The sequence below is a fragment of the Centruroides vittatus genome, unplaced genomic scaffold (genome assembly GCF_030686945.1).
Source record: "Centruroides vittatus isolate TY-2023 unplaced genomic scaffold, ASM3068694v2 contig_1351, whole genome shotgun sequence".
NCBI classification, from domain to species: Eukaryota; Metazoa; Arthropoda; class Arachnida; order Scorpiones; family Buthidae; genus Centruroides; species Centruroides vittatus.
In genome coordinates, this window is record NW_027120860.1 from 33635 (window position 1) to 57967 (window position 24333).

General features: G+C 31.1%; 1 protein-coding gene across 1 annotated transcript; it reads left to right on the forward strand.

Annotated features, from left to right (window-relative positions):
* Positions 1 to 264: 264 nt before the first annotated feature.
* LOC136990889 (uncharacterized) lies at positions 265 to 2665 on the forward strand. Its single transcript, XM_067289342.1, has 5 exons — positions 265 to 294; positions 412 to 540; positions 611 to 854; positions 2268 to 2465; positions 2549 to 2665. Exons 1-5 carry the CDS (start codon positions 280 to 282, stop codon positions 2614 to 2616), a joined length of 654 nt encoding a protein of 217 aa, XP_067145443.1. The 5' UTR covers positions 265 to 279; the 3' UTR covers positions 2617 to 2665.
* Positions 2666 to 24333: the final 21668 nt, after the last annotated feature.

The following is a 24333-nucleotide window of genomic DNA, read 5'->3' on the forward strand; positions in this document are numbered from 1 at the left end:
TATTCGTATTTAGACTGCGATGAGCAAGAAGTTTGTAATGAAAGAAACGATGTCCATGATGATGAAAATGTTAAGCAAGATGTTAATACTCGTGGTCAGTTTTTAATAATAAATTATTCAACTGTTTAGAAGTATGTTTTATAAGATGTTTTAAATAATAATTTGCCACATTTTAAAATTTTCAAATCTATAGAAGCTGCACATGGACAAAAGATTTTAAGGATAACCAAAACATCTGATGTAGTTTCGAGAAAACGTTGCAAATCAATTAAGTTAAAAATGCAAGCTTTTAAGGTAATACAATTTTTAATTATTTTAAATATCGAATTTTTATGGTTCTGTAGATCATTCCACATTAAAAATATGAATAGAATATAAATTTATTAAAATACTTTTGCATCCATTATGTAGAAGTTATCAGACAACGAATATGAAAATGATTTCGAAATGTTACGATGGATAATGAATTACTTGTTGTCAGAGAAATTGGAGAGCGCTCTAAAAATTTCTGTTGTTAAAAGGCTCACATATAATCAAATGGTTAATTTTTATATTCTTTTTCAAGAACAGCATTTTAATTTTAAACTTTATATTTTGATTTTTTTTTTAGTTAAAATGTATTAAACCATGTCTGTGTTACGTGATATTCACGGATTTTGGGCGTTATTATAGTCGAGAAGAAAAGAAGTTTAAATTTCCTAGATTGGGATTTTCTTCTCGGTCAAACGAAGACGTGATAGAAACATTTTATTCTACCATCATCAACGAAGTCGTGCCTGTTTTAAAATTAATAAAAGCATCGAAAATAAATAAATCGTTGAATCGCTTACACACGTGTGTTTTCCTCGAAGCAGGTGAGTTCTTTTAATTTTCATTTTTACTATCCCGTCTGTTATATATAAGAGAAAGAAAGTACTACGATCGGTCAAAAAATGACCACCAAGGTTTTTATATTTTTCGACTATGGTCCTTAAAACGTCGAGAAATGCAAAAGAAATTCCAATGCTTTCTCCGTATGTGTGAATGTTAGTATTTGGGAACAGGATTTTGTTCTCCCTGTTTGAAGCTTAATAATTCTTGTGCTTTTTGTCAAAAATTTCTGAAATTATGCAACGGGGGTTGTTTAATAGGGAGATTAATGCTATTAAATTTTGGTAATTAAAAGTCGAGGGAGTGAGGAGATAATGGTGGTCGTGTGTATCTCTAGTAGGGTTGAACTTGACGATTTTACTCGTTATTAACATTTACAGTTTTTTTTTTAAATTAAAATCCATCCCTACGCTCAAAATTAAGTTTTTTGCCATTTTATAATAATTAAAAATATGATATTTTATTTTTAAAATATTTTATAACAGATGTTGCCTGAATAGTTGAGAAACTCGTTGCTGGATTTTTTAAAAATTGTTATTGTGAACCAAGATCATCTGTACTTTAGTTGAAAAGAGTATTTTTTGAATGATAATTAGCATTCGCTTTCTCTACATTATACACCAGTCATATCACCATAGGTAACAGGAGAATGTAGAAATTTGCAGATTGCCAGTTTACATCTTATGCGGTTAAATAACTTGTGCCTATAAAATTACGTTTGTAACAGTAATTTGCTCAATTTTGAAAAATTACTCCTTATCAGTTTCATTAGCTCTTCCACTTTTATTATCTTTAATTACTGAAACACTTCTTCAATTGGAAACTTTTCATTTAATTGATCATTTTGCAAAAAAAAAAAAAAAAAATTATTTTTCTGGTAGAATTTCTGCCAAGAAACGCAAAAATTGTCAAAAATTCAAAACATCAATAGTTAAAGTACACTCAAACCTGTTTTTCTGCGGTCTATTTTTGTGCGATTTTTTATTTGTGCAATTTGTTTTGTGTGATTTTTTGTGCGCGATATATGAATTTCAATCAAATTGGTATACTGCACAAAAATAATTGCACAAAACACATTGCACGTATAAAAAATCGCACGAAAAAAGACCGCACAAAAACAGGTTTGAGTGTACAAAATTGATAAAAAAGGATAAAAATCACGTTATCAAAAACATGATTTCATTGGTTTCACGTCACTGTCCTGTAGCATGCTATTTTCATTGCCTTGCTTACTTAGCTCTGAATTAAAGCAGTTTTACCAGGCAGCAAACTCATTGTGTCAGAAAGCTGCACATAACTCCTGAAACTGAACTGTCACACACTTTCTCAATTCATCACTTTGGTAAATATTTTATTTAGTCTAATTGCAGATACCATTTTATTACTATTATTCATAGGAAGCGAAGATAAAGACATCGAACTTTTATGGAAAACCGAACACACAAAATTAATTAAGCCGAATTTTACTCCAACAGATGTCATACTAGTCAATGAACTTTATTACAAATTACATTTAGTCATGGATTGTCTACGTAAAACTACAATATTGAAACTCTGTTACGACGCGGAAGAATTAATTTTCGATCATTCATTGTGTAATTATGCGAAGTCTTTTTTATTTTGAATTCTCGTAAAATTTTTAATTGTATTGATTTTTTTCCTGTTTGATGTATTGTAGATTTAAACGAAAATTCTAACCATTTCTCAAAGGATGAGGATGAATGCATGTTTGATATGAGCCTTTAAATACATCAAAATTTTAAATTTTCATCTAGAAAAATCGAAACATTGTCATCATCATCGTGTCAAAAGTATTTAATTTAATTTTGACTTATAATTTTAATTGTATAGTTTTTAATAAAATTTAGAAAAAAAAATATTTTAGAATAATTTATTTATTTGTAGGAAGATGTGAAGATCTTGAAGGTTTTAAATGCATCAAAATTGAAACTATTGATAATTCTCCATTTTAGAGCCATTTTAGTTGAAATTCCTGATATTGTTATTTGTTGTTTTAATTACGAAAGACCTTTCTACAAGGTTAAAATTGTTGTTTTACTAACAATTTTAATAAAAATTTTTAAAAATCAAACTTTTTATGTTAATATGAAGTAAATGGAATTTCAATGTGGTACAAATTTTTATAATAAATATTATATTATAAAATTAAATAGTCAAGTTTGTTTGTTTTTATTAACAAATAATTTTTAAAATTCACAAATTTTATGAATTTTTTTTTTTTTTTTTAATAGAAAATTTTAGCAAGTTAACATTTTACAGCTCGTTGAAAAAGGTGGTTTAGGAACTCTTTTTGAAAAATTTATATTAAAAAGAAAATTGAATTTAAAAAAATAATCATGCCAAAACAATGTAATCTTTTTGAAAACACTAAGTGTTTTTTCTCTCACAAAATTAATTTTCCTTATTTTTCTACGATTTACTTAATTTAAATAATGTTTCGTTACTCTTTGCCCTGAGTATACTAACCCACAATTTAAAAAAAAAAAAACTTCTTAGTCTAAGCTCAGAACAGAGACTGACTGGTGTCAGGAATGGGGTTAATACAAGAAGACTGCCCACGAAACATTATTCAGGTTCCCGATTTGGACACTAATTCTGGTCCCTCAGGCTGACATATTTGCTACCATGAGCTTTTAAATAATTGTCAGCTATAACCAGGAACTGCTTTATCCAAAATTTCGCCCAGTGTAGTTCTTATAATATGGTCCCGAGGTTAATCTGAACAGTTTTCCAAAAAATATTCTGTACATTTAAAGCATTAACAGCTATTTTCACCAACCGTGCCTTACAACGAAATTGGCATGATTAGCCAGATTTGTTTCACACTATACTTTTGTAGTCATCACGTTTATTTGATGTATCTTCGATTCCCATTTCAAGTCAAAGAATTTTGTTAGTATCGACATGATTTGATTCATACAGATCTTGTGGTTTTGCCGAATACTGTATTTGCCATGTAGGAAGAAATAAATACGTAATATGTTTAATAACAGTATTGCTGGTTTTTAATCATAGCTGGGTGATTTTAGCAACTTTATTATGAAAAATAATTCTTTAACAAAGAAGTAAACTTTACTAGAACTGATTCAATATTACAAGAACATTATAGAAAACAAAAAAGAAACTAATCCCGTAACTAATAATTTATAAGAGCAATTAATAATTGCTGATAAACAATTAGCTTAGTCACTTTGGAAGGAAAGAAATAATAAAATTCTCACCTAAACAACAAATCAAGTCTATTTACCTCATTCGAATTTATCATCAACTAGCAGACCCGGCCACGCGTTGCTGTGGCTCAAAATGTATCTATTATAAATGTATAACGCCTCCCCCGTGGGGGAATTTCAAAAAATCCCTTCTTAGTGTACATTCTCTTGACGTACCCTATTAAAACGCAATCAAACACGCATCTAAAATAGTATAATAAAAGTCGAGTTCTTCACAGTAAGCCTTAATCCTGTCCCTCTCCCCGCAGGGGAATATCGAAAAATCCCTTTTTAGTGTATATTCTGTTGACGTAACCTATTAAAACGCAATTAAAAACGCAAAAAACCGCATGCAAAATAGTATAAATAGAAGCCGAGTTCTTCACAGTAAGCCTTAATCCCGTCCATCTCCCCCCAGTAGGGGGAATTTAGACGTGTATATTATATACAAACACTTGCGTATTCGAATGCAACGTTGTGTCAAAATTCAAAAGGAATCGGTAGGAACAAACAAACGTTATATTTTATTTATATAGATAGATAGAAAATGATCTGCTTTAGTCCATTCTAACAGAAAAGCATAATGCCTCACAGAAAAGCCAACTTAGGTTGTCAGAAGTTAGCGCCATCTGTTGGACATGAAAGCCTTAATCCATATATAAATATATTTTTGAAAGGGGGGAAATAGTGGTCTTCACATATGCCACAAACCTTCGCGGGAGTGTATTAAACAACTTCCCAAAGTTTCATGGCAATCGGATAAATAGTGTGGTAATGCATGAAGGACAGACACACAGACACACACACAGACAGACATACATTCGTTTTTATATATATAGATTATATTCTATTCGAAATAAAAATTTTTTCGATATCGCGCGTTATAATCATTACTGCTTAATTAGCGTAACATTAAATTCGCTCAAAAATCCAAAGCCCTCCATTTATTTGCTCGTTATATCTTACCTGTGCATGCGTTACGCGACAAAATGAAAATTCGTCGATGCACACAAATCTGGTGTGTGATAGTGAGATTGAAACGTGTTAAAACGAGATTTATGTGAAAAAATTGTGACTATATTTTTAATGATTTTTAGCATGATCTACATGCATAATTTCTATGCATGCTGTTAGTATCTATGAAATGGATGATCCAGAAACAGATTCTCTTGAAAATTTACTTTGGTTATGCAGAAAACATTGTTACAAAATAATTAATTCTGTAGTTTCATCAGTTCCATTTTATTATTTTTATGGTTTCAATAATGTATACTTTATTGTTTAATTTATTTTATTTAAATTAAAAATAAAAAACGAATTTTCATATTTGAAACCGGGGTGAGGTGCCCTGACCTCCATGGCCTAATACCGCCTCTGGTAATTACGTATCCAGATATAATCGTAAGGGTCATCGATAATAGGTTAATACGTAAACTTTTTTTGGTAAATAAATTAGATGCATACTGTATATTTTAAAAGTTATAACAAAAACACGAATACATATAAAAATATATATATTTATTAACTAAAATTTATAAATAATTAAATAAAAGATATTAAAATGTGTATGCTTTCTGTCTTTTCCCAATTATCCCCTATACTACTATAATAATACTAAGTTTACCTAAGAATGTTAAACTTATTCAGAAAGAACCACACGTAAAGTTGTAAAAATTGACACATTTTTAAATTTTATTAATTTTAAATATAATAAAAATTAATTTGTCCAACAAACCGTAATGATGTTTCGACTCCAAATAAATAGATAGAATTATTGCGTATTCTCAAGATATTCCCGAATAAAGATTGATGCCAGAAATTCCCAGTGTCTGTTTATGCACCTAGTTGTGACAGTAAAAATAGATTGTGTTGTTTTATTTAATCAAACTAATTCTAAGACGATGTGCCAATAGGGTGTACTGTACATACATGAGCAATTTACAAGTTCCAACTTGATGTGTATGTGCTCTATAAAATTTGATCTCCTATAATACTCGCTGTGAGAGCATGTTTGAACATGCATTATTTGGGTTTGAACAAGTCGTGCTGTCACTAGAATAAAAGAGGCGTTGGCGATTGCACCACTTCAGTTAAAAGTTTCGAATGCGAAGCGTTGTCTGGTGCTTTTAGTTTAGTGTGCGGTAAACCGTAAAACTGAATTGCTTTTTTAAATTTCTAAGGCGAAATGGATACATCTGTGAAAAAACGAAGTGAGCCATCTACATCCAGGTTGGTAAAAAAACAAGGTTGTACAATGACAGTTATTTAAATTATGGTTTCACCTCATTGGATGGAAAGCAACAGTGCGTTGTTTGCTCTCAAGTTTTCTCCAATCGAAGTGTCCAACTGTCTCCAATCCAAGTGTCGAACTAATTTTGATGGCGCGAAGCCATCAAAATTAGTTCGACACTTAAAAACTAAACATCCGGCTCATAAAAATAAACCCTCGAAAGAAAATTACATACCTTAACTTACAATTAGAAGTTTATTGATTTCTTACGCCATGCTGATAAAAGTTTACTTGAAGCATCTTATCTCGTAGCATTAAGAGTAGCTAAGATGTCCAAACCCCATAAAATCGCCGAAAACCTCATATTGCCTGCTGCAATTGATATGGTCAGCGTTTTAATAGATGTGAAAGAAGCAAAAAAATTGAAAAACATTCCGCTTTCTAACGACACAATATCAAGGCGAATCGATGACATGGCTGCCGATGTTCGCGATCAGATAATTCAGCGAGTTCGAGTGAATTTGAATTGAATACTAAAAAGTATTCAATTTGATGAATCAACAGATGTAGCAAACGTGTCTCAGTTCTTATGTTTTGTGAGGTATGAATGAGATAGGGACACATCAATCAAAGAAAATATGTTGTTTTGCAAAACAGTACCGGGTCATGAAACAGGACAATGTCTTTTTTGATGTTTTTTTTTATGAAGCTACGAGAAACTATACTAACATAGATTGGACAAAATGTATTGAAGTATGTAGTGATGCTGCAAAGGCGATAACAGGAAAGAACAGTGGATTAATGAAAATTTTTTTTTTATAAGCTCTTTCCGCCCTGTGGGCACTAAGAGGGCCTCTTTTAGTTTAGGCCCATTATGGGTTCGGCCAGGCCCACAATGGGGCGACCGGGTGGTGAGGGACGGGGCCCGACATATCCGAACGGACCACCCCCCGAAAAATTCCTGGGGATTTTTCGACCCGTTCGGATTCGATCCCGGGTCCCCCAGAGCGGTAGGCTGCCACCTTTACCGCTCGGCCATCCGGCCGTCAGAACAGTGGATTAATGAAATTATTAAAATGCGTTGCAAAGACGACGAGCGTCTATTTCTAAACGCCCTCTACACGAACTTCGGCAAAACACTGGCTCTTACTTTCTTGGCCATTACTCCCCTGTTTTAGGAGTCGTTCGGCCAATCGGGTTATTCGTTTGTGACGTCAGAAAAAGTCGCCAGCTATATTCCGAAAGCTTCCGGAAATAAAATCTTAAGGCCGTCAACAACCATTGTTCGGCAGTTAATGACGACCCTTTTCCATTTCGATATTTAATTTCATCGCCAATATGGTTTAAAATACGAACAAATCCATATTTAGAAAATTTATACCGAATTCGAAATTCGTCTTCAGAATAGATTTTTAACGAATTATTTCGACATCGTATTACTGTCACCCTTCATAAATGTAGAAATAAATAATTTTAAATATTTTATTATTACTATTATATATTTTTTTTTATTTCTATAAAAATATTTCGGTAATTATTAAAATTATCTCGTTTGTTTAAAACAACGTTCTGTAACTACAATGACCTCGAAATGCCTCGGCCTCTAACGTTTTATAACCGACACGATACTCGAATTGTAAATAAATGCATCTAATTTAAATTAATTGTAGTTTTAAGTCCTCTCCCATTTGAATATCGAAATTTGAACATTTAAAACAAATTTAAAGTATTTAATTTTGTTATTTTTGCTCCAAGCAATTAATTAATGAATAATTTAGTCGATTCGTACCGTTTATAACATTTATCAAAAGAACGATATTCATTTTTTATCTAAACTTTTCCACCAACAAAGCTACAAAAAGCCCTCTAAACCTGCTGTCGAGTGAGTCTAGAAAGTAGGTCAAATAACGTGTTTCTAATCGCTGTCTACATTGTGGCAAGCTCGAAACACTGTCTCTGCAATGAAATTTTCCTGTACCGCGGTCTACCCGATCTGTAAACCGCCGTCGGCCTCTAAACGTCGTCTCTGCAATCGGCTACCAATGTCGATTGTACGAAGACCGCTTGGCCACTAATGGGCCCGTTCCAAGAGGCATCCTAGCTTAAGAGATTATCTTCTTTCATGCCACTTTATTTTATCATTCTAATCAATTAACAGTAACATGTTACTATCTATAATTATTCACGTTACAATGTGTTCTACGTATTTGTAATCTATAATTTTGTCTCAAGAATGAATACTAAAATTTGAAGAATATTTTTTGACTAATATTTCGCACCTAATAAATAAGTTGAGTTCTTTGTAATTCTATCATTAACTCCGAGTTTAAAGTTTATGAAATATCTGTAGAAGAAAATCATCTTTCAGATCTTTCAGATTCGCAAGGATCGATAATTGGAAGCTACATAGGACCATTCACTTCTTTTTTTACACTAATACATCTATGGGACAGATTAAAAACGTGTCGTTTAAGCCCTGAAAAATGTATAGATCGAATATAAATTTACTACAAGTGTACGGCCTCTCTTATGTTTTACGAGTTTCTCACAAGATTCTCGGCTAAACACTCCATTCAGGCATACTGTCATTTCCGTATTCTTGTGAAAAATGTGGAAGAGATTTTATTTCACCTAAACATAAATACGATCATTATAGTCGTTGTGACTATAATGATCGTGTGACTTGTGCTACAAAAAGGAAATGAGCTGTGATTCTAATTAATGTGTGTTTCTAACGTAGATCCATGTATGGAGAAAATTTTAAATGAAAAACAAATGCAATCATCACATTAATTTCTTTTTTTTACATGTGTACTTATTGTAAGTAAAATGTTTATAAATTTATAATAAATAATTTTTTCTCATAAAATTATTTCACTATTGTTTTGCGACTTCCAGGTTGAGAAACGCTGCTGTATAGAAATTGGGTTAACTTTGATGACCACCTGTTTGACCTCAGGTCAAATATTTAAAAACAAAAGTCTCCCGAATTGTGAAATGACCCGTGGTTACTAAAGGGACAAATTCGTTCGCAGAAAGAGAATTAGGACTTAGATCTATTAATACAATTCTCATTTAATCACAAATAAATTAGATTGTTGTATGTTTCAAAATTTTACCTAGAATCGTACTATAATTGTTTCTTAAATTAATTTAGGGATAACAGCATAAATTTCGTCCATGTAGGCCTATATATTGTGATATTTTATATATAAAATTTGTGGGTTTCGCAGTTTTTTTCATTGTCAGGATTAAGGTTGTATTGTTTTTTAATATAAATTGTGATTTTCTTTACAAATAAAGTAATTTTTATATCGATTTTATATCGATATTTTAGTGTTTTGAAAAGTTTTTTTTTTAGTTATAGTAATGACACTCTACGGAACGTAGATCACTCCCATACCGTACATCCAATTGCGTGGGAAAAAGCTGGGGCCATAGTTAGTTATGAAAGTATCTATAACTAGTTATTCTGTGATAGATTTAAAACGTGTTCGATTTAAAGATCTAATTACTAAATTCATCGAATTTCGAGATGTTTTAAAACATTTATTGTAATATTTGATTATTTCAAATTATAAATATCGCTGGGATAAAGAAAATAAAATTGTCTTTTTATCACTCTCGTGAGTTAGAAGTGTAGGTCACATGATAATCAGAAGCAGCGTCGTCTTGCAGTAAGCGGTAAAACTCGTAATCTGTTGTGGTCTAAACTCATTTGCAAACGCATTTTATTTGAAAAAAAGAATATTTACTAAAAAATATTATATGTAAAATAAAGCATTTACATAAATTATACAAGCTTCTGTAAGACTATTTCGCATACGAACATTTTCTTCACTTATTATATAATTTGTTAACGTGGACATTAATTATTAATAGGACAATTATGCTGGTGTTAAGATTTTACGCAAAAATTAAGGAAAAAGTTCTTAAAAAAACAGACTTCAATTCTTGCGTAAAATCTTAAAACCAGCATAATTGTCCTATTAATAATTAATGGCCACGTGGACAAAATATATAATAAGAAACTAAAGGACAGTAAGGCAATAATAATTACAGTCAAACCTGTTTTTGTGCGGTCTTTTTCTGTGCGATTTGTTTTGTGCGATTTTTTTGTGCGGTATATGAAAATTTCAATCAAATTGGAACACAATTGACTCCTGTAAAATTTTTAAAAACTCTATTGGTTGTTTTCTATGACATCAGCAGGTTTTTTCATTTTTTATTCAGTAAAATTTTTTTCTCATACGTTTTTTTTCGGTCCCCTCTCATTTTAATAGCATAAAAACCATAAATATTATGTTATATTTGAACAGATGCGGTAAGTTAGCTTTCCTCCAGCTTTAGACTGCAGGTGTGAAATTTCACGCCTTGTTAAATGAAATAACACTTCCTGCAGCTATATTTATCAAATAAAATCATTATTTAACGATTATTTTTAACTTTTTAATGTTAGATTCGTATTTAAGTGGAAATAATTAATTAATATAAAAATTAAAATTCTTAGAGGATTTTTTCCCCATTAAGTGTTGCAGAAAAAGGCTCAAGGAGTTAAAAAAGCAATTCCTAGTTATTTCGTACGGTTTCGAGTTATTTTCTACGTGAGACTTTTTTTATGCGGTTCCTATTCACTGCATAAAAAATTATTTTTTTTTAATTGTGTTGCGAAAACTATTTTTTATAGCCACTCGTGAAGTTTCGCGCGACTTTTTTTATGCATTTTCTTTTATGCGGTCCCTATCCCCCGCATAAAAACAGGTTTGACTGTAATTGTTTTCGTGACTGCTTATAATAAATTGATTCTGGCTGCATTTTTCGGTCATTATTCATTATCAAAAATACCACTTTCACGAAGTATGTTTAAACATTTAAAAAAGCCGTTCATTGAATAATTCACAAATAATTCACATTAGAACTGGTGTGTCACGTAACATATATGTCGCCAGAAAAGTTGCGAGGAAGTTGACGTAGCTTCCCTTTCCGCTTTCACTTCAGACTCATTTACATGGAAATAAACGTAAATTGTGGAAGGTACAAAATAAATTTCATTTATTTCCTGCAAATTTTAAACCAATTTAGGTAACAGTTGATCAAATAAATATTCGTGAATATATAAACCTTATTATTAATTTTTGCAAATATTGGCTTTATTTGTATAAGGCATTTAACTCCTATACGTGTCATTACAGTTTTTCTATGTGTAATATAAAATCTCTATTAGACGTGTATCACTTTAAATCGGAATATATAAAGCATATCAATATTATACATATACATTTTTCACTCGAGTGTATTCTCATGCAGATACTATAAAAATATAATATTTTGCGACGGTAATCACAGAAGTAAAAGTGCCTGGAATCGCCTTTTTCTGTTATGATATTTGGTTGTTCGAGTTTTCTGTGACAAATCGGCAGGGCAGAATCCGTAATTCAAATCGGGTTGTCCACATCTCCATTTATGACCAGCTATATGTATGCCATCTTGTAATGAAATTTTAAACTAAGGGCCTTCCCAAATTATTTATTTACCTGTTAATACATTGTAGTGTAAATTTTATATGTTCGCCTTTAAAAAAAAACTAAAATATTTATACACTTATTTTTATAGCTTCTCTTTTTATTAAACGAAAAAATATGCTATATATAAAGTAACTATTTATGAAAAAAGAAGAAATGTTACTTCTAATTTGGTTAAAAATATATTAACGTTTAGAATTATGTATTTTCACATATTTTGAATTATGTTGAATTATTTAAATTTTTTAATTAAAAAAAAAATTGAGAACAATTGACATATCACGTTTACATTTCTGCCATTTGGAGATCACAATAGTAACTCTCTTTTACATACACAAAAAACATATTTTATGTATTATAAAAAAAAATAACTTATTAATATATTACAAAATAATAACTAGAATGTATTAGCTGTATTTTTTATTTGGATAACTTATTATTATTATAAAATTCATCATTTATTATTCTAATATATTTAAATTTAATTTATCGTTAATATCTAAACAATAAAAACTGAATTTATTTACTAAATCATGCTTTTAAATAATAGAAAATATTTAATATTTTAAATTATCTTGATTTCTTAGATAGCTTCTACATCATACGTAATACGTCATGGGTAGGTCACAGGAAATAGAATGGCGTCACCTTACCTGCCGCAGGTGTTCCTGCGGTCACATGACCTGTCACGTGACCGCAAACACACGTGTTTTTGTTTACAATATTTTTGACTATTATATTTTGTAAATTAATTAACAAAATCGAATAAAATTTCAAAGATTACAAAGGGCAATGAATAACAAATATATAACAGCATAAATTAGCACAAAAACTAACAAAATATAAAAAAAAATTGACATTAATTAGATCAAATGAATTTGATTATAAAATTTTTAAAAAAATTACATTCTAATCTGAAAAAACGAATTGTTTAGTCTTAAAAACTTTTTTCAAGTATAATATAAAAATTACACTAATTTAAATGACTCCTAACAAAATAATAAGCTTTTTATTGATAAGAAAAAAAAAATAGTTTTCGTACTTTTATATTGGTGTCAAAATGACTCTACGTAACCTCCAGCTGCAATTGCTAATAATCCTTACCTTTATAAACATGTTATAATCATTAGTTTAAAACAGGACAATATTTTTCAATTATTATAATATAAAATAACAGAAATGACTTCTATACATTACATTTACGATTAAAAATAATAATAATAATAATAAAAATCAGAAATTACGAAAAGTATAACACAAACATGTAATTAACTAAATAAACACGTGATATCACAAAACAAACGAAAAGAATTAAAGAAACAGACAGAAAATGAAACACTTACTTCAATACTAAACATGACCCACTTCTATCTAAGCAGTATGTTCATTTAAAAAATTGAAAATGACGAATTTATTTAAAAATAAAATCCAAACCAAAAATAACTATGTAAAATAAGTACGGAAGTGTACGATCGCGAAAACTGCTTATGTCTATGATGTATAGTTTCAACAAAAATTCAATTTAAGCTCACCGGCTTATTCTTACGCCGGGGATATTTTAAAACAGTAGTTCTTAACCGGTGGTCCGTGGACCACTGGTGGTCCCTGAAAGCACCCGAAGTGGTCCGTGAAGTCATCCTAAAATTATTAAATAAATGACGACGAGTTCTGTCAGTTCAAATTTCAAATACATTTTGCTTATTTAGTGGATTTTTTTGCACAACTAAATAAATTGAACCTTTAACTGCAAGGTTCAGGAAATATGAAATTGGAAGGCACTAGCAATATATTTGCATTTGAAGATAAAATCAGTGCGTTTATCGTTAAAATCGACCTATTGATCAGCAAAGTTGAAAGAGAGAATTTTTTTGCGTTTGATACATTGAACTCTATCATTGACAGACAGTGTGCTGAGATGCCCACCAGTGGCCGAGCGGTTCTGTTGCTAAACGCTGGGAGTTTGGTCGCGGGTTCCCGCCGCATTCGGACAGGGTGGCGACGTGGAGTTTTCCGGGTTTTCTCCACGTTTGTAACACCTGAATAGGGGACAGTTTCCTTTAAAAGACCTCCCGGAAGGCATTATTTCCACGCATAACATCGCGTCCCAGAGACGGCAACGGGAAACCTTTCTGGGTTTAACTTTCCCTAGTAAATACCTTGGCGCGTTATTAACCTTACTAACCTGCGCCAGGTGTCGCCGTAGTCCGGTAACGGATATAGAAGGCACAGAGAAGAAGTGTGCTGAGATTAAAGGACAAATACAAAAGAACATTACATTCCATTTGCAAAACTTGAAAAATGAATTCAATCGCTATTTTCCTGACTGCAAGGACAAAGGTATTCGGAAACTGATCCGCAATCCTTTCATAGTCGATATTTCTGAGGTGCCGGATGAAACACAAGAAGAGTTAATTGAAATGCAACACGATAGTAACTGCAAGGATACTTTTGAGACAGGAATTAATCTTGAAGATTTTTGGAGCTAAAAAGCTATTGCTTCCTCTAAAATTCGAGAAATCGCTTTACGGTACCTAACTTTATTTTCAACCACATATTTATGCGAGCAAGGATTCTCAGTGCTTTTGATAATTAAAAATAAACATCGAAATCAGTTGGATGCCAGTGCCGACATGCGTTTGGCTTTGAATAGCACTGAACAAAGAATCCAGCAGTTGGTAAACACTATGCAGTTACAAAAATTGCACTAAAATAATATAATTAATTATAAGAGTGTGCTGTAAACAAATCATACAAGAAGATTGGTCTTTGCTGGAAATAATAACCTAAAATTGACCTATTTTTAATCTTCCTAGAAGTGTTTACTACAGTTAAACAGTACACGAAAGAAATTCGATTCTTATTAACATCTTTTATTAATAGGGATTTTAAAAGTTATTCTACGTATTTTATTTGTTTAAAATTTTAATTTAAATAAAATAATTAACATTCATCTATGGAATAAACTAATCAGAAACTTATTGTCTTGTGACGGGAGGAGGTAATGCGTGTTTGACCTATTATTGAAATTTTGACCACATGCTGTAATTGCTACTGCATATGGTCAGATAATTTGAAAAGTAACACGTTGATTTTTGCGCGGAAAGCATTTAAAAATAGTTCGCGTTTTAGTCACGTGTCCAGAAGGGACAAACGTGGCAGGTATTTCGACACCAGCTGTCCAATTCTATGTAAAATTTTAAAATATAACATTCGTAAAAAGTGATATGTTTGTAATAAAAGATATAAAAAACAGATCGATTATAGATGCAAAATATCGTTTAAAAATCGCTTCGATTTGTTTTATATCACAAATTTTGTTTAGTTTAATGCCTGGGCAAATCCCTGGGTTCTGCTGTGAGTTTTCCACTTTCGAATCTGATTTAAAAAGAAAATTCCCATGTTAGATTTGCTGGGTAAATCCCTGTCGTACGCATAAATAGTCTTTTGGAAAATATAATTAAATAATAAACAGAAATGTTTTGTCCTTCGATTCCGACGTTCACCCGAGTTCAAGAATTACCCAGACGATTAATTTTCAGATATTTTATTTAAATGCATTTTGGATCGGAATTCTCTTCAGTCTGTAAACAATAAATTTGTTTTGTAACAAACAGTTAAGACTTTTTAACAAAGATGTAAAGCACTAGATCTTTTCTAGAAAGTTACACTAGCCTTTCCTGAGTTCGAATTAACGAGGATCTACTGTGATAAATTTAATACCGTTACTAAATAATACAAGACATTTCCAAACAGAAAAAGTTTCTATGTAACATTAGTCGCACATCTTACATTCTGTAACTTCAGTGGCGTGCCGTCATTGGAAGCGATGGAAGCGCCGATTCCACCTTCCAATGACCTTCCCTTGAATTTTATAAAATATAAATTTTCATATTTTAACGTACTTTAAATTAATTAAAATTAATATTTTATTATAACTGCATTATGTATCTTTTACAAATTTCTATACTACATGTGAAAAAAAAGATAAGATTGCTATTGTATATTCGAATAATTCGGTGGCGGAAGGAATGTCGAAACCGGGTCAGTCTCCAATCAGCCAGATTATATAGGCATTAGCACATGCGGTTTACAGTGCACCAACCTCACCCGGTTTAGCTGGTAGAAGCGACACACTCGTAAAGAGTACAGCTTTATATCCCGGAGCGGTTGTGGGCTGTTAGCCACCTGCCTGTCAACTTCCAAGCAGCCAGATTATAGGCATTGGCGCATGCGCTTTACAGAGCACCAACCTCACCCGGTTTAGCTGGTGGACGCTTCACACATAAAGCTTCTAATTTTATATCCCGGACCGGTTGTGGGCTGTTTAGCCGCCCACCTGCTAGATATTCGGCCGCCCTCGCCCGATTACGTGAATCACGAGTAGACTAGATCAACGGCGGGCAACCCCGGTCCGCGGGCCAGCTACGGCTCGCGAAAAGTTTCTATCCGGCCCGCGAGATCTTTAATAGATTATTAAATTGAAAAAATAACTAATTAATAGTTAATTTTCCAATTCTTTGTAATTTTCGAAAACGATAAGAGAAATAAATGTAGTAATAAACTTTTTATTTATTTATTTCATATTTGCAGACTAAAAAAATTACGAGTCACAAAAAGGCGTCAATTAACTACTACGGCCCGCGGAAAAAACGTAAAATTTATTCTGGCCCGTGTTATAAAAAAGGTTGCCCACCCTAGACTAGATTTATAACTTAACCCAACCGATAGGAGTTTACTGGCACGTTTTTATGATAGTTCTGTATAGTTGACAGGAGTTTAAAAAAACTCCATTAAAATATTTGATATATTTATTCTGCGTTTATTCCGCTCTCCTGTCTTATATTACTTACGGATTTCAATGTTAAACCGGTGATATTACGATTTAGTATGTCCTATCTGTAAGAGGATGCAGAAAAAACGTGTACAATTCTAGTACAGTGTTAAAAATTAACTGTTACTTTGGCAGCATCATCTACAACCAAATTTAATGAATGAGACGTACAGTACATACAATGGTACAAAAAAAAGCTCTAGAATTTATTTTCCTTAAATTTACGATTTATATATCCGTTGTCATAAAAATTTGTCTTTCCACTGTTTTCCCAAGACTACAGATATTCAGGTACAAAGTAACTGGTTTCGACTTATTTCTACTTAAGAAGTGACTAAATAATTAAGAGATTAGGGAATGGGGACATAAATAAAACCCTGTTGAAAGAGCCAGAATTTTACTTCAACAAAAGCTTAACAGAACCAATCACTCGCTCAGTACAGTGGGAAACTGATTTCCGTGTACACCCGGTATTAAAACGAATTAGTTAGAAAACGAATGACTATTAAGTTTAACAGATATTTACAGCTACGGTGAGAAACGTTTAAAATTTACAACAGCCCTGTGGCGTCCTTTGAGATATACTAGTGATGCGACAAAAGAGGCATTTGACATTGACCGGTATCGGCACCCTCGGGATTTGGCACGCACACACTCACTGCACACCTACCTGGACCGGCACTAGTTCCATCCATTAGCTACTCGTATCAAGATATTTGACTAAGTGGATTGTTTTAAGATTTAAAAAGTAAAGAATATTTTATGTTATTTTTATGTACGTTTCTTTACAAAGCTATATTTTAATTATAATTTTCTTTAAAAGTATATTAATACAATCGAACAATACATTGTACCAGGTATGTATATCCATCGCACATTTTATTTCACCGAGTAAGTTTTTATAATTTATTTTTAATTTTAGCCCTTATATCGTGGCTAGCGATTCAGAATGTAATTGTGATATTAAAAATACATTTAGAGAAGTCTACAGTTTTTACTGGCTTATCGAACAAATGAATACGAATGGACCCTAGACCAGTGATTCTTAACAGGGGGCCGCGGCCCCTGGGGTCCGTAAGAAGTTTGCCGGGGGCCGCCAAATTATGCAAAATTTCCTTCAGAATATAATAAAAAGAAAATTGATGTATAATCCGAATATCGTATTGAAAAGTGAAATAAGAAAGATAAAGTTTTCCTATTTAGTTTTTATTTATTTATTTTGTATTTCTTCCTACATACAACTTTGTTAGTACAGAAGAAATAAATGTAAATATGCTACTTACACCGCAGTATTTACTTCTTTTATTCCAAAGCAATTTTAAGAAACTATTAATGCTTGGAATTTTAAAAATAATTAGGAAAAATAGTAGGCTTTGAAAATTTAAATATTTTTGCAAAAGTTATGCAAAATCCTTACCACAAGTGGGCGTTTTAGTTTTAGTTTAGTTTTAGCATCGACATTGGATCGATTTATCGACATGTTTCTTATTTTATTTTCTGTTAAAAATTAATGAGTTTTCATGTTTAATTGTGAAGTTTGAATGTTATTTAAATAGATAATGAAATAATAAAGTTATGATTTACATTTATTATATAAAAAATAAAGCAATAATAAAAAATCAATTTATTATAGATAAATTATCAAATTATCAAATATAAATTATTATTAAAAAATGGGGGTCACAAAAAATTATGAAATATTTGGTGGGCGGCGAGTATAAAAAGGTTAAGAACCACTGCCCTAGACCATCACTGACGCGCAATTAACTGATTGCCCCTGGAAGTCGGCTTCTTACAGAAACACAGCTTCCCTGTCATCAAATGTCACGGCACGCCACTGTGTAACTTATACATTAGAGTTGTATAACTTTACATCTTAAAATTATAGAGATTCCTTATATAAAATATAGGGGAAAGTCGCGTAAGTCGTACCGTTGCCTAAATCGTACCTCTTAAATTTTAAATTTAATACTGCGGAAACAGCAGTTCTAGCGGCAATAAGATGTAAACTTCAGTCAACTATATTGGTTAACGTAGTATCTGTCACCAACGGCGTAGTAACAAATTTTCACAACAAATAAGTTTATTGTTGTTCTCTTATAATTTTCTATATATATTTGGTAGCTTTGTAGCAAGTAAATTGTTGATAAATTCATGTTTCGTTTTAAGTGTTCATTCTATGGAATCTAAATAGTTGTTCACTCGAAACAAATCTTAATAGCTTTATTCAGTGTTTTCTTATGTTTATTTGAAATGTAACTCGTGCTGTGTCGTAAGTCGTACCCACATAAGATTCCCAAATCGTTCCGGTACGATTTAAGAAATTATTCTCTCTGTTATTCAATTGGCAGAAAAATATAAATTATCACATTGTTTTCATATAGGAAAAAGAAACGTAAGACACGAGTGTATGATCTATGTGCGGGGGTTGAAAAGTATTCATATTAAATTTTTAATTTTTTAATAATTATTTGTTAATAAAGTAATATTTTTATTTTATTTGTTTTTGTACAAATTATTTGCTGTTCATCGCTGTCTGTAATGTTCTAAATTTTATTTAATTTTGTTGATTTATCTACAAAATAGGAAAGAAAATAACAATGTGAACAAATCTCATTTAAGTGTTTTAAGTTTAAACATACATATATCCAAGTAATATTATTATATAGAAAATTAATTAGATGTTTTATAATACCATTATTTTTTGGTCTAAAATATAACATTTAATAAATTTTTTAAACCTTGATGATATTTTAAATTAAATTAAACAATTTGTGATATAAAACAATTCGAACGTCACACGATTTTTAAGCGAGATATTGCGGTTTAAAAAAACCTAAAATTACCATAACACAAACAAAATATTCTGGCAGATACACAGAATCAATATGGTAGGCCAGGCACGTCAAACACGCGGCCCGCGGGCCTCATCGGGCCCGCCAATACATAGGTTGCGGCCCGCCGAGACTTTTTAAAAATTTTTAAATATCAAGCTTTCACGCTTGAAGTTTGAACTTTTTGTTGACGCTGGCGTCGCGTGTGATTGCGTGATCGCTTGGGACGCTGCGCGCTTGCGCGAGGCGTCAAATGAAAAGCGGCGGCCGAAGCCGAACAGAGATAAAACCACAAGACGATTAGAAACGTGATAGAACGCAGAGCGATCTAATCCGACACACAACACATGTTTGTGTTGCCATCAGCCATACTGATATTTGTATATTTGTACATATTTTAATATATTATGTTAGGCTTAGGAATCTTTCTTTGTTCTTTGTTCTAAAGCCGGATGCACACTTGCAGCGCGGCAAGGAAAAGCGGCAGAATGACGTCATTTTTTCTCGCGGCAGAAGTCATTTTGTGCCGCTTTTCTCGTGCCGCAAAAGTTGGTCGAATTTTATCTTTTGCCGCGAACGCCGCCAAGACGCGTTTCTGTCAGCCAATAACAGTTTATCTGGTAGTCACGTGAGAAAATACAATCACGTGGTGTTTTAATGGCGGAAAGTTCCACATGGTTAACCGAGATAACTAACATCAGAATAAAGAGGAAAGGATAATAAATTTAACACAAATTCTAAACAAATAATCATATATAATTCAATTCAAAGAACAAAACAACCGAATCTTACTCAAAATACTGTAGTATTCTTTGTCGAGAGACCTTAATCAAGGAATAGGTGTATTTTGTACACCAGTACCTTCTCGATCCAAGAAAACATCTTCCAATATAATCCAATATCTTCGTTCGAATGTTCGACAAAATCTTCTAGCTAAATAAAGCAGCCGTAGAAAACAAAATTTGTAAACATGTGGATAGCGACAGTGTCGGTATCGTTCGCCATCTTGAATACTGAACGCGTGCGCCGAAATGTAAGCGGATTGCCGCTTGTGTGGTCGTGCTGCCGCGCGGCGAAGATGCGTTTGCGACACCGCTTTTCTTTGCCGCGCCGCATGAGTGCATCCTCCTTAACTGTTCTAGAAATCGTTGGTGGAAACTAACAAATGGAATTAATTAAAATCCAATGTGATAATTTGCTAAAGCAAAAATGTATGGAAGTTGGAATTCCAGATTTTAATACATATTTATCTGTAGATCGGTTTCCTAAAATGTTATCGTTTGTTACATGTATACTGGCTATGTTCGGAAGCACTTATTTATTCGAGCAACACTTATTTATGCGAGCGACTATTTTCTTGAAAAATGACAAAAATTCAGAAAGATCAAGATTAACCGATCAATATTTATCATCAATTTTAAAAATTTCATCAGCTGAATATATTCAACCAAATTTTGATGACTTGCTTTGTGAAAAACGTTGTCAAATATTTTTAAAAAGTAATATTAAACTGTGATTTTGTTTATTTCTTATTATAACTTTTATTTTTGTTTTTTATAAAAAATATAAAATATTTACAGTTAAAGTTTAAAAAATAACATGATATATAAAATGTTTATGTATGTATAATATACAATACATTGAATCTAATAAATACATAATACATAATATAATCATTCTAAAAATTATATTTTATTAATTTTTTGACCATTGAAAACATGTGGTTTCCGACTTAATACAAAATAGATCATATGGCCCGTAATATCATATGAGTTTGACATGCCTGTGGTAGGCTAAAAGGGACACCATTTAGAACTTTGTTCCTATTTTTCTTGATAAGAAAAAATTCGTTTAACGTTACCTGTCAATAATTTACCTAGAATTCCTGGGGAAAAAAGCATGTAAACAATTGGAAAATGGATTATTTTATTTCAAATTCAATTTTAGTAAACGGATATGAGAGGATGTAAGGCAATGTAATTATTTCGGATAAGTGATGGAAGACTCAGACATTGGGTCAACACGTTTGTACACAAAATTCGTTAGTGATTAAAGATAAAAGAGAATGAATATTGTGTAAACAAACATGTTTATATAAACGTGGGTTTGAATTTGGTATAAGTAAATAGTTGAGTGCATGAGATAACTTACTAATAAAATAAGAAATCCCTTTAAAATATTTTATCACTGTCGAATGAAATTAGCAATATATGAAACTGATTATTCTCTTGTTTGTAGAGAGTACACGGAAATAATCCTGTTTAAAACTGACAACGTTAATTTTACTTAAAGTAATCATTTTTAAACGATTAAAAACCTACGTATTACGTGCTAAACCAGGAAGCGCCATTTTCCTTTCAATTCAGTGCGCCATCTGAAGGAAAAACTTTATTTACATATTTAAGTTTTTTTTCTATTTATAAAATTATTTAAAATATTTACCTTTAATTTTATTTTATTAAGTTTTAATTAATATTAATTTAAAAATATAACACGAATTTTTCTATATTTAATTATAATACGCTTAATAATTAATAATTAAGTTTTAAAATTTATTAAGGAAATTACATAAGCCTGGTAACTTTGAGATAATTTTGGCGTGAATCTTTAATTCCGAATTTTCCTGATTTTTGACCACTTTTTTGTAAAGTTCTATATATATATTTTTTTACGAAAAAAATCGATAATTTTTGTACAAAAATTTCAGTAAATAAATTTTTTCCTCAAAGTAGAGTTTTTGGTGTTGAATTTACTAACCTATTTAACGGTTTACACATACACGCGAGAAATGTAAAACGATAACATAATTATCATAATTATAGAGCCAATTCGATGTTTTGATATATATTGAGAAAAAAATAATAACTATTAATAAAGTATTTTAATTAATAAAACAATAAACATTTCACATAAAACTGTGTGTTCCACGAAACTAATAATTTCATATACTGTAATTATATGTTTTTAAGTTCGAAAAATACGCAACGCCATCTTTCGTTTGAAATAGTCATTATATTTCGTATAAGAATTTTTGTATAATAATAATGAGACGCCATCTATCGCAAATACTTTGAATTATTTAAACGTATTACGAAAAACCGGCAAACAAAATATATTTTTAATAAGAAATGTGCTTACATTCTTGAAAAATAACAATGAAATATAATTATCTGAATTATATAGCTAATTTGATGTTTAAATAACTCGAATGTTTTATTATTTCGAAAATATCAACACAGTAATAAATTATATAAATTATAAATTCAGTTTATTATATAAAAAATATTTTAATCTATCTATTAAGAAAAACCATTTGAAACAATTATGAAAGAATATAAAATTAAGTGAAATTATTGTTTATAATGACGAAACACGTAACACCTGACCACCCTTATTGTTCGTAAACAGTTTATGAACATCCCGTTTTAAATCATGAAAGTTTCAATTTTATGTTTTTAAGAGTGTTTCTAAATCTAATTAACAACACACGATAGGTTTAAGTTTAATTTACCAACGATGAGAAACGTGATAGTTGGAAATTTAAAATCGTGAATGAAACTACGAAAATTATCAAAAATATAGAAAACACAAGACCCATTATATCATCAAGATCACATTGTAAAACATTGCGCAAAGTAAAACATTGCGCAGAAGATAAAACTTGTCACATACACTCCGAAACAATATGCGGCTGAAAGATATATTTCACAAACTAGGTTTACTTCTTGTATATAAGTCTATAAATCCCAATGAGTTTTGTTCAAAGTTTCGATTTTAGTATTAAGGAAATTTTCTTCTTTTCTCAATTTATCGACCACATCAGATAAATACACGAATCTCTTCGAGATCATCACAATCAATGTTCCCATAACAAGTATACAGCAATCTAATTGTCTAATTACATAAATGCACATTAATGTGATATTCAGGTTACAGAACGCCAGCTCAAACTCTGAGTCAGTTATTTTCTTCAAAGTTGGATAAAGAAACAAATCAATTACAGTAATGACTGGAATTATTGAAAAAAATAAAACTGTGAGGCTACAAATAAATAAATATCTGAATGATATCTGTCATTTCTTTTTCTTCTATTTCATATCCACTGTTATTTCTAGGTAAATAAAGCCTTGTTTTTTTTTTTAAACAAACTGAATTGAACTAGTGTAAAAATACCAATTGTAACTAATATGAATTTTATCAGTATTTGATTGTTAGGGAACATTCGAACTAATCCGACACACACTGAATTGTCCGTTATCTCTTGGGTAGCAAGTACTAAGTTCGGCCACATAAATATCTCTATAGTAGTTTGATGCAAAGGATATAACTTCGACAGGTATTTTCATTTCTTGGCAGACTTGCTACAATCGCAATATATCATTTTAATCCCAAATGTTTCAAACGACTAGAGAACTGGTCGTAGAAAGCAAACAATGCACAAACTGCGCTTCTGGTTACTTGGATACATATTTTACTTTTAGCTATCGAAAGAGAGAATGTAAATACTAGGAATTTTTGATCTTCAGTTCTGCATCTCTATTGCAACATATTTCTCTACATAAACTAAATGCAGGTTTTCTTAAAAGAGAAAACTTTTTTAATACAATATTACGCAAACACTTGATTTGTGTTGTATTGCAGTCACCCGACTAAAATTGCTTAGTAAACGTATTAAGCCAATGTCTTAAAATCCTGTTATTTCCTTTTTTAATTTTCAATATTGTAATCTATGTGAGTATTCTAATTATCGTTTATCTTCTGTTTCGCTTGGTACAAGACAATTGAGTCAACTGCAAATTTGTGGAACCTTGGATGA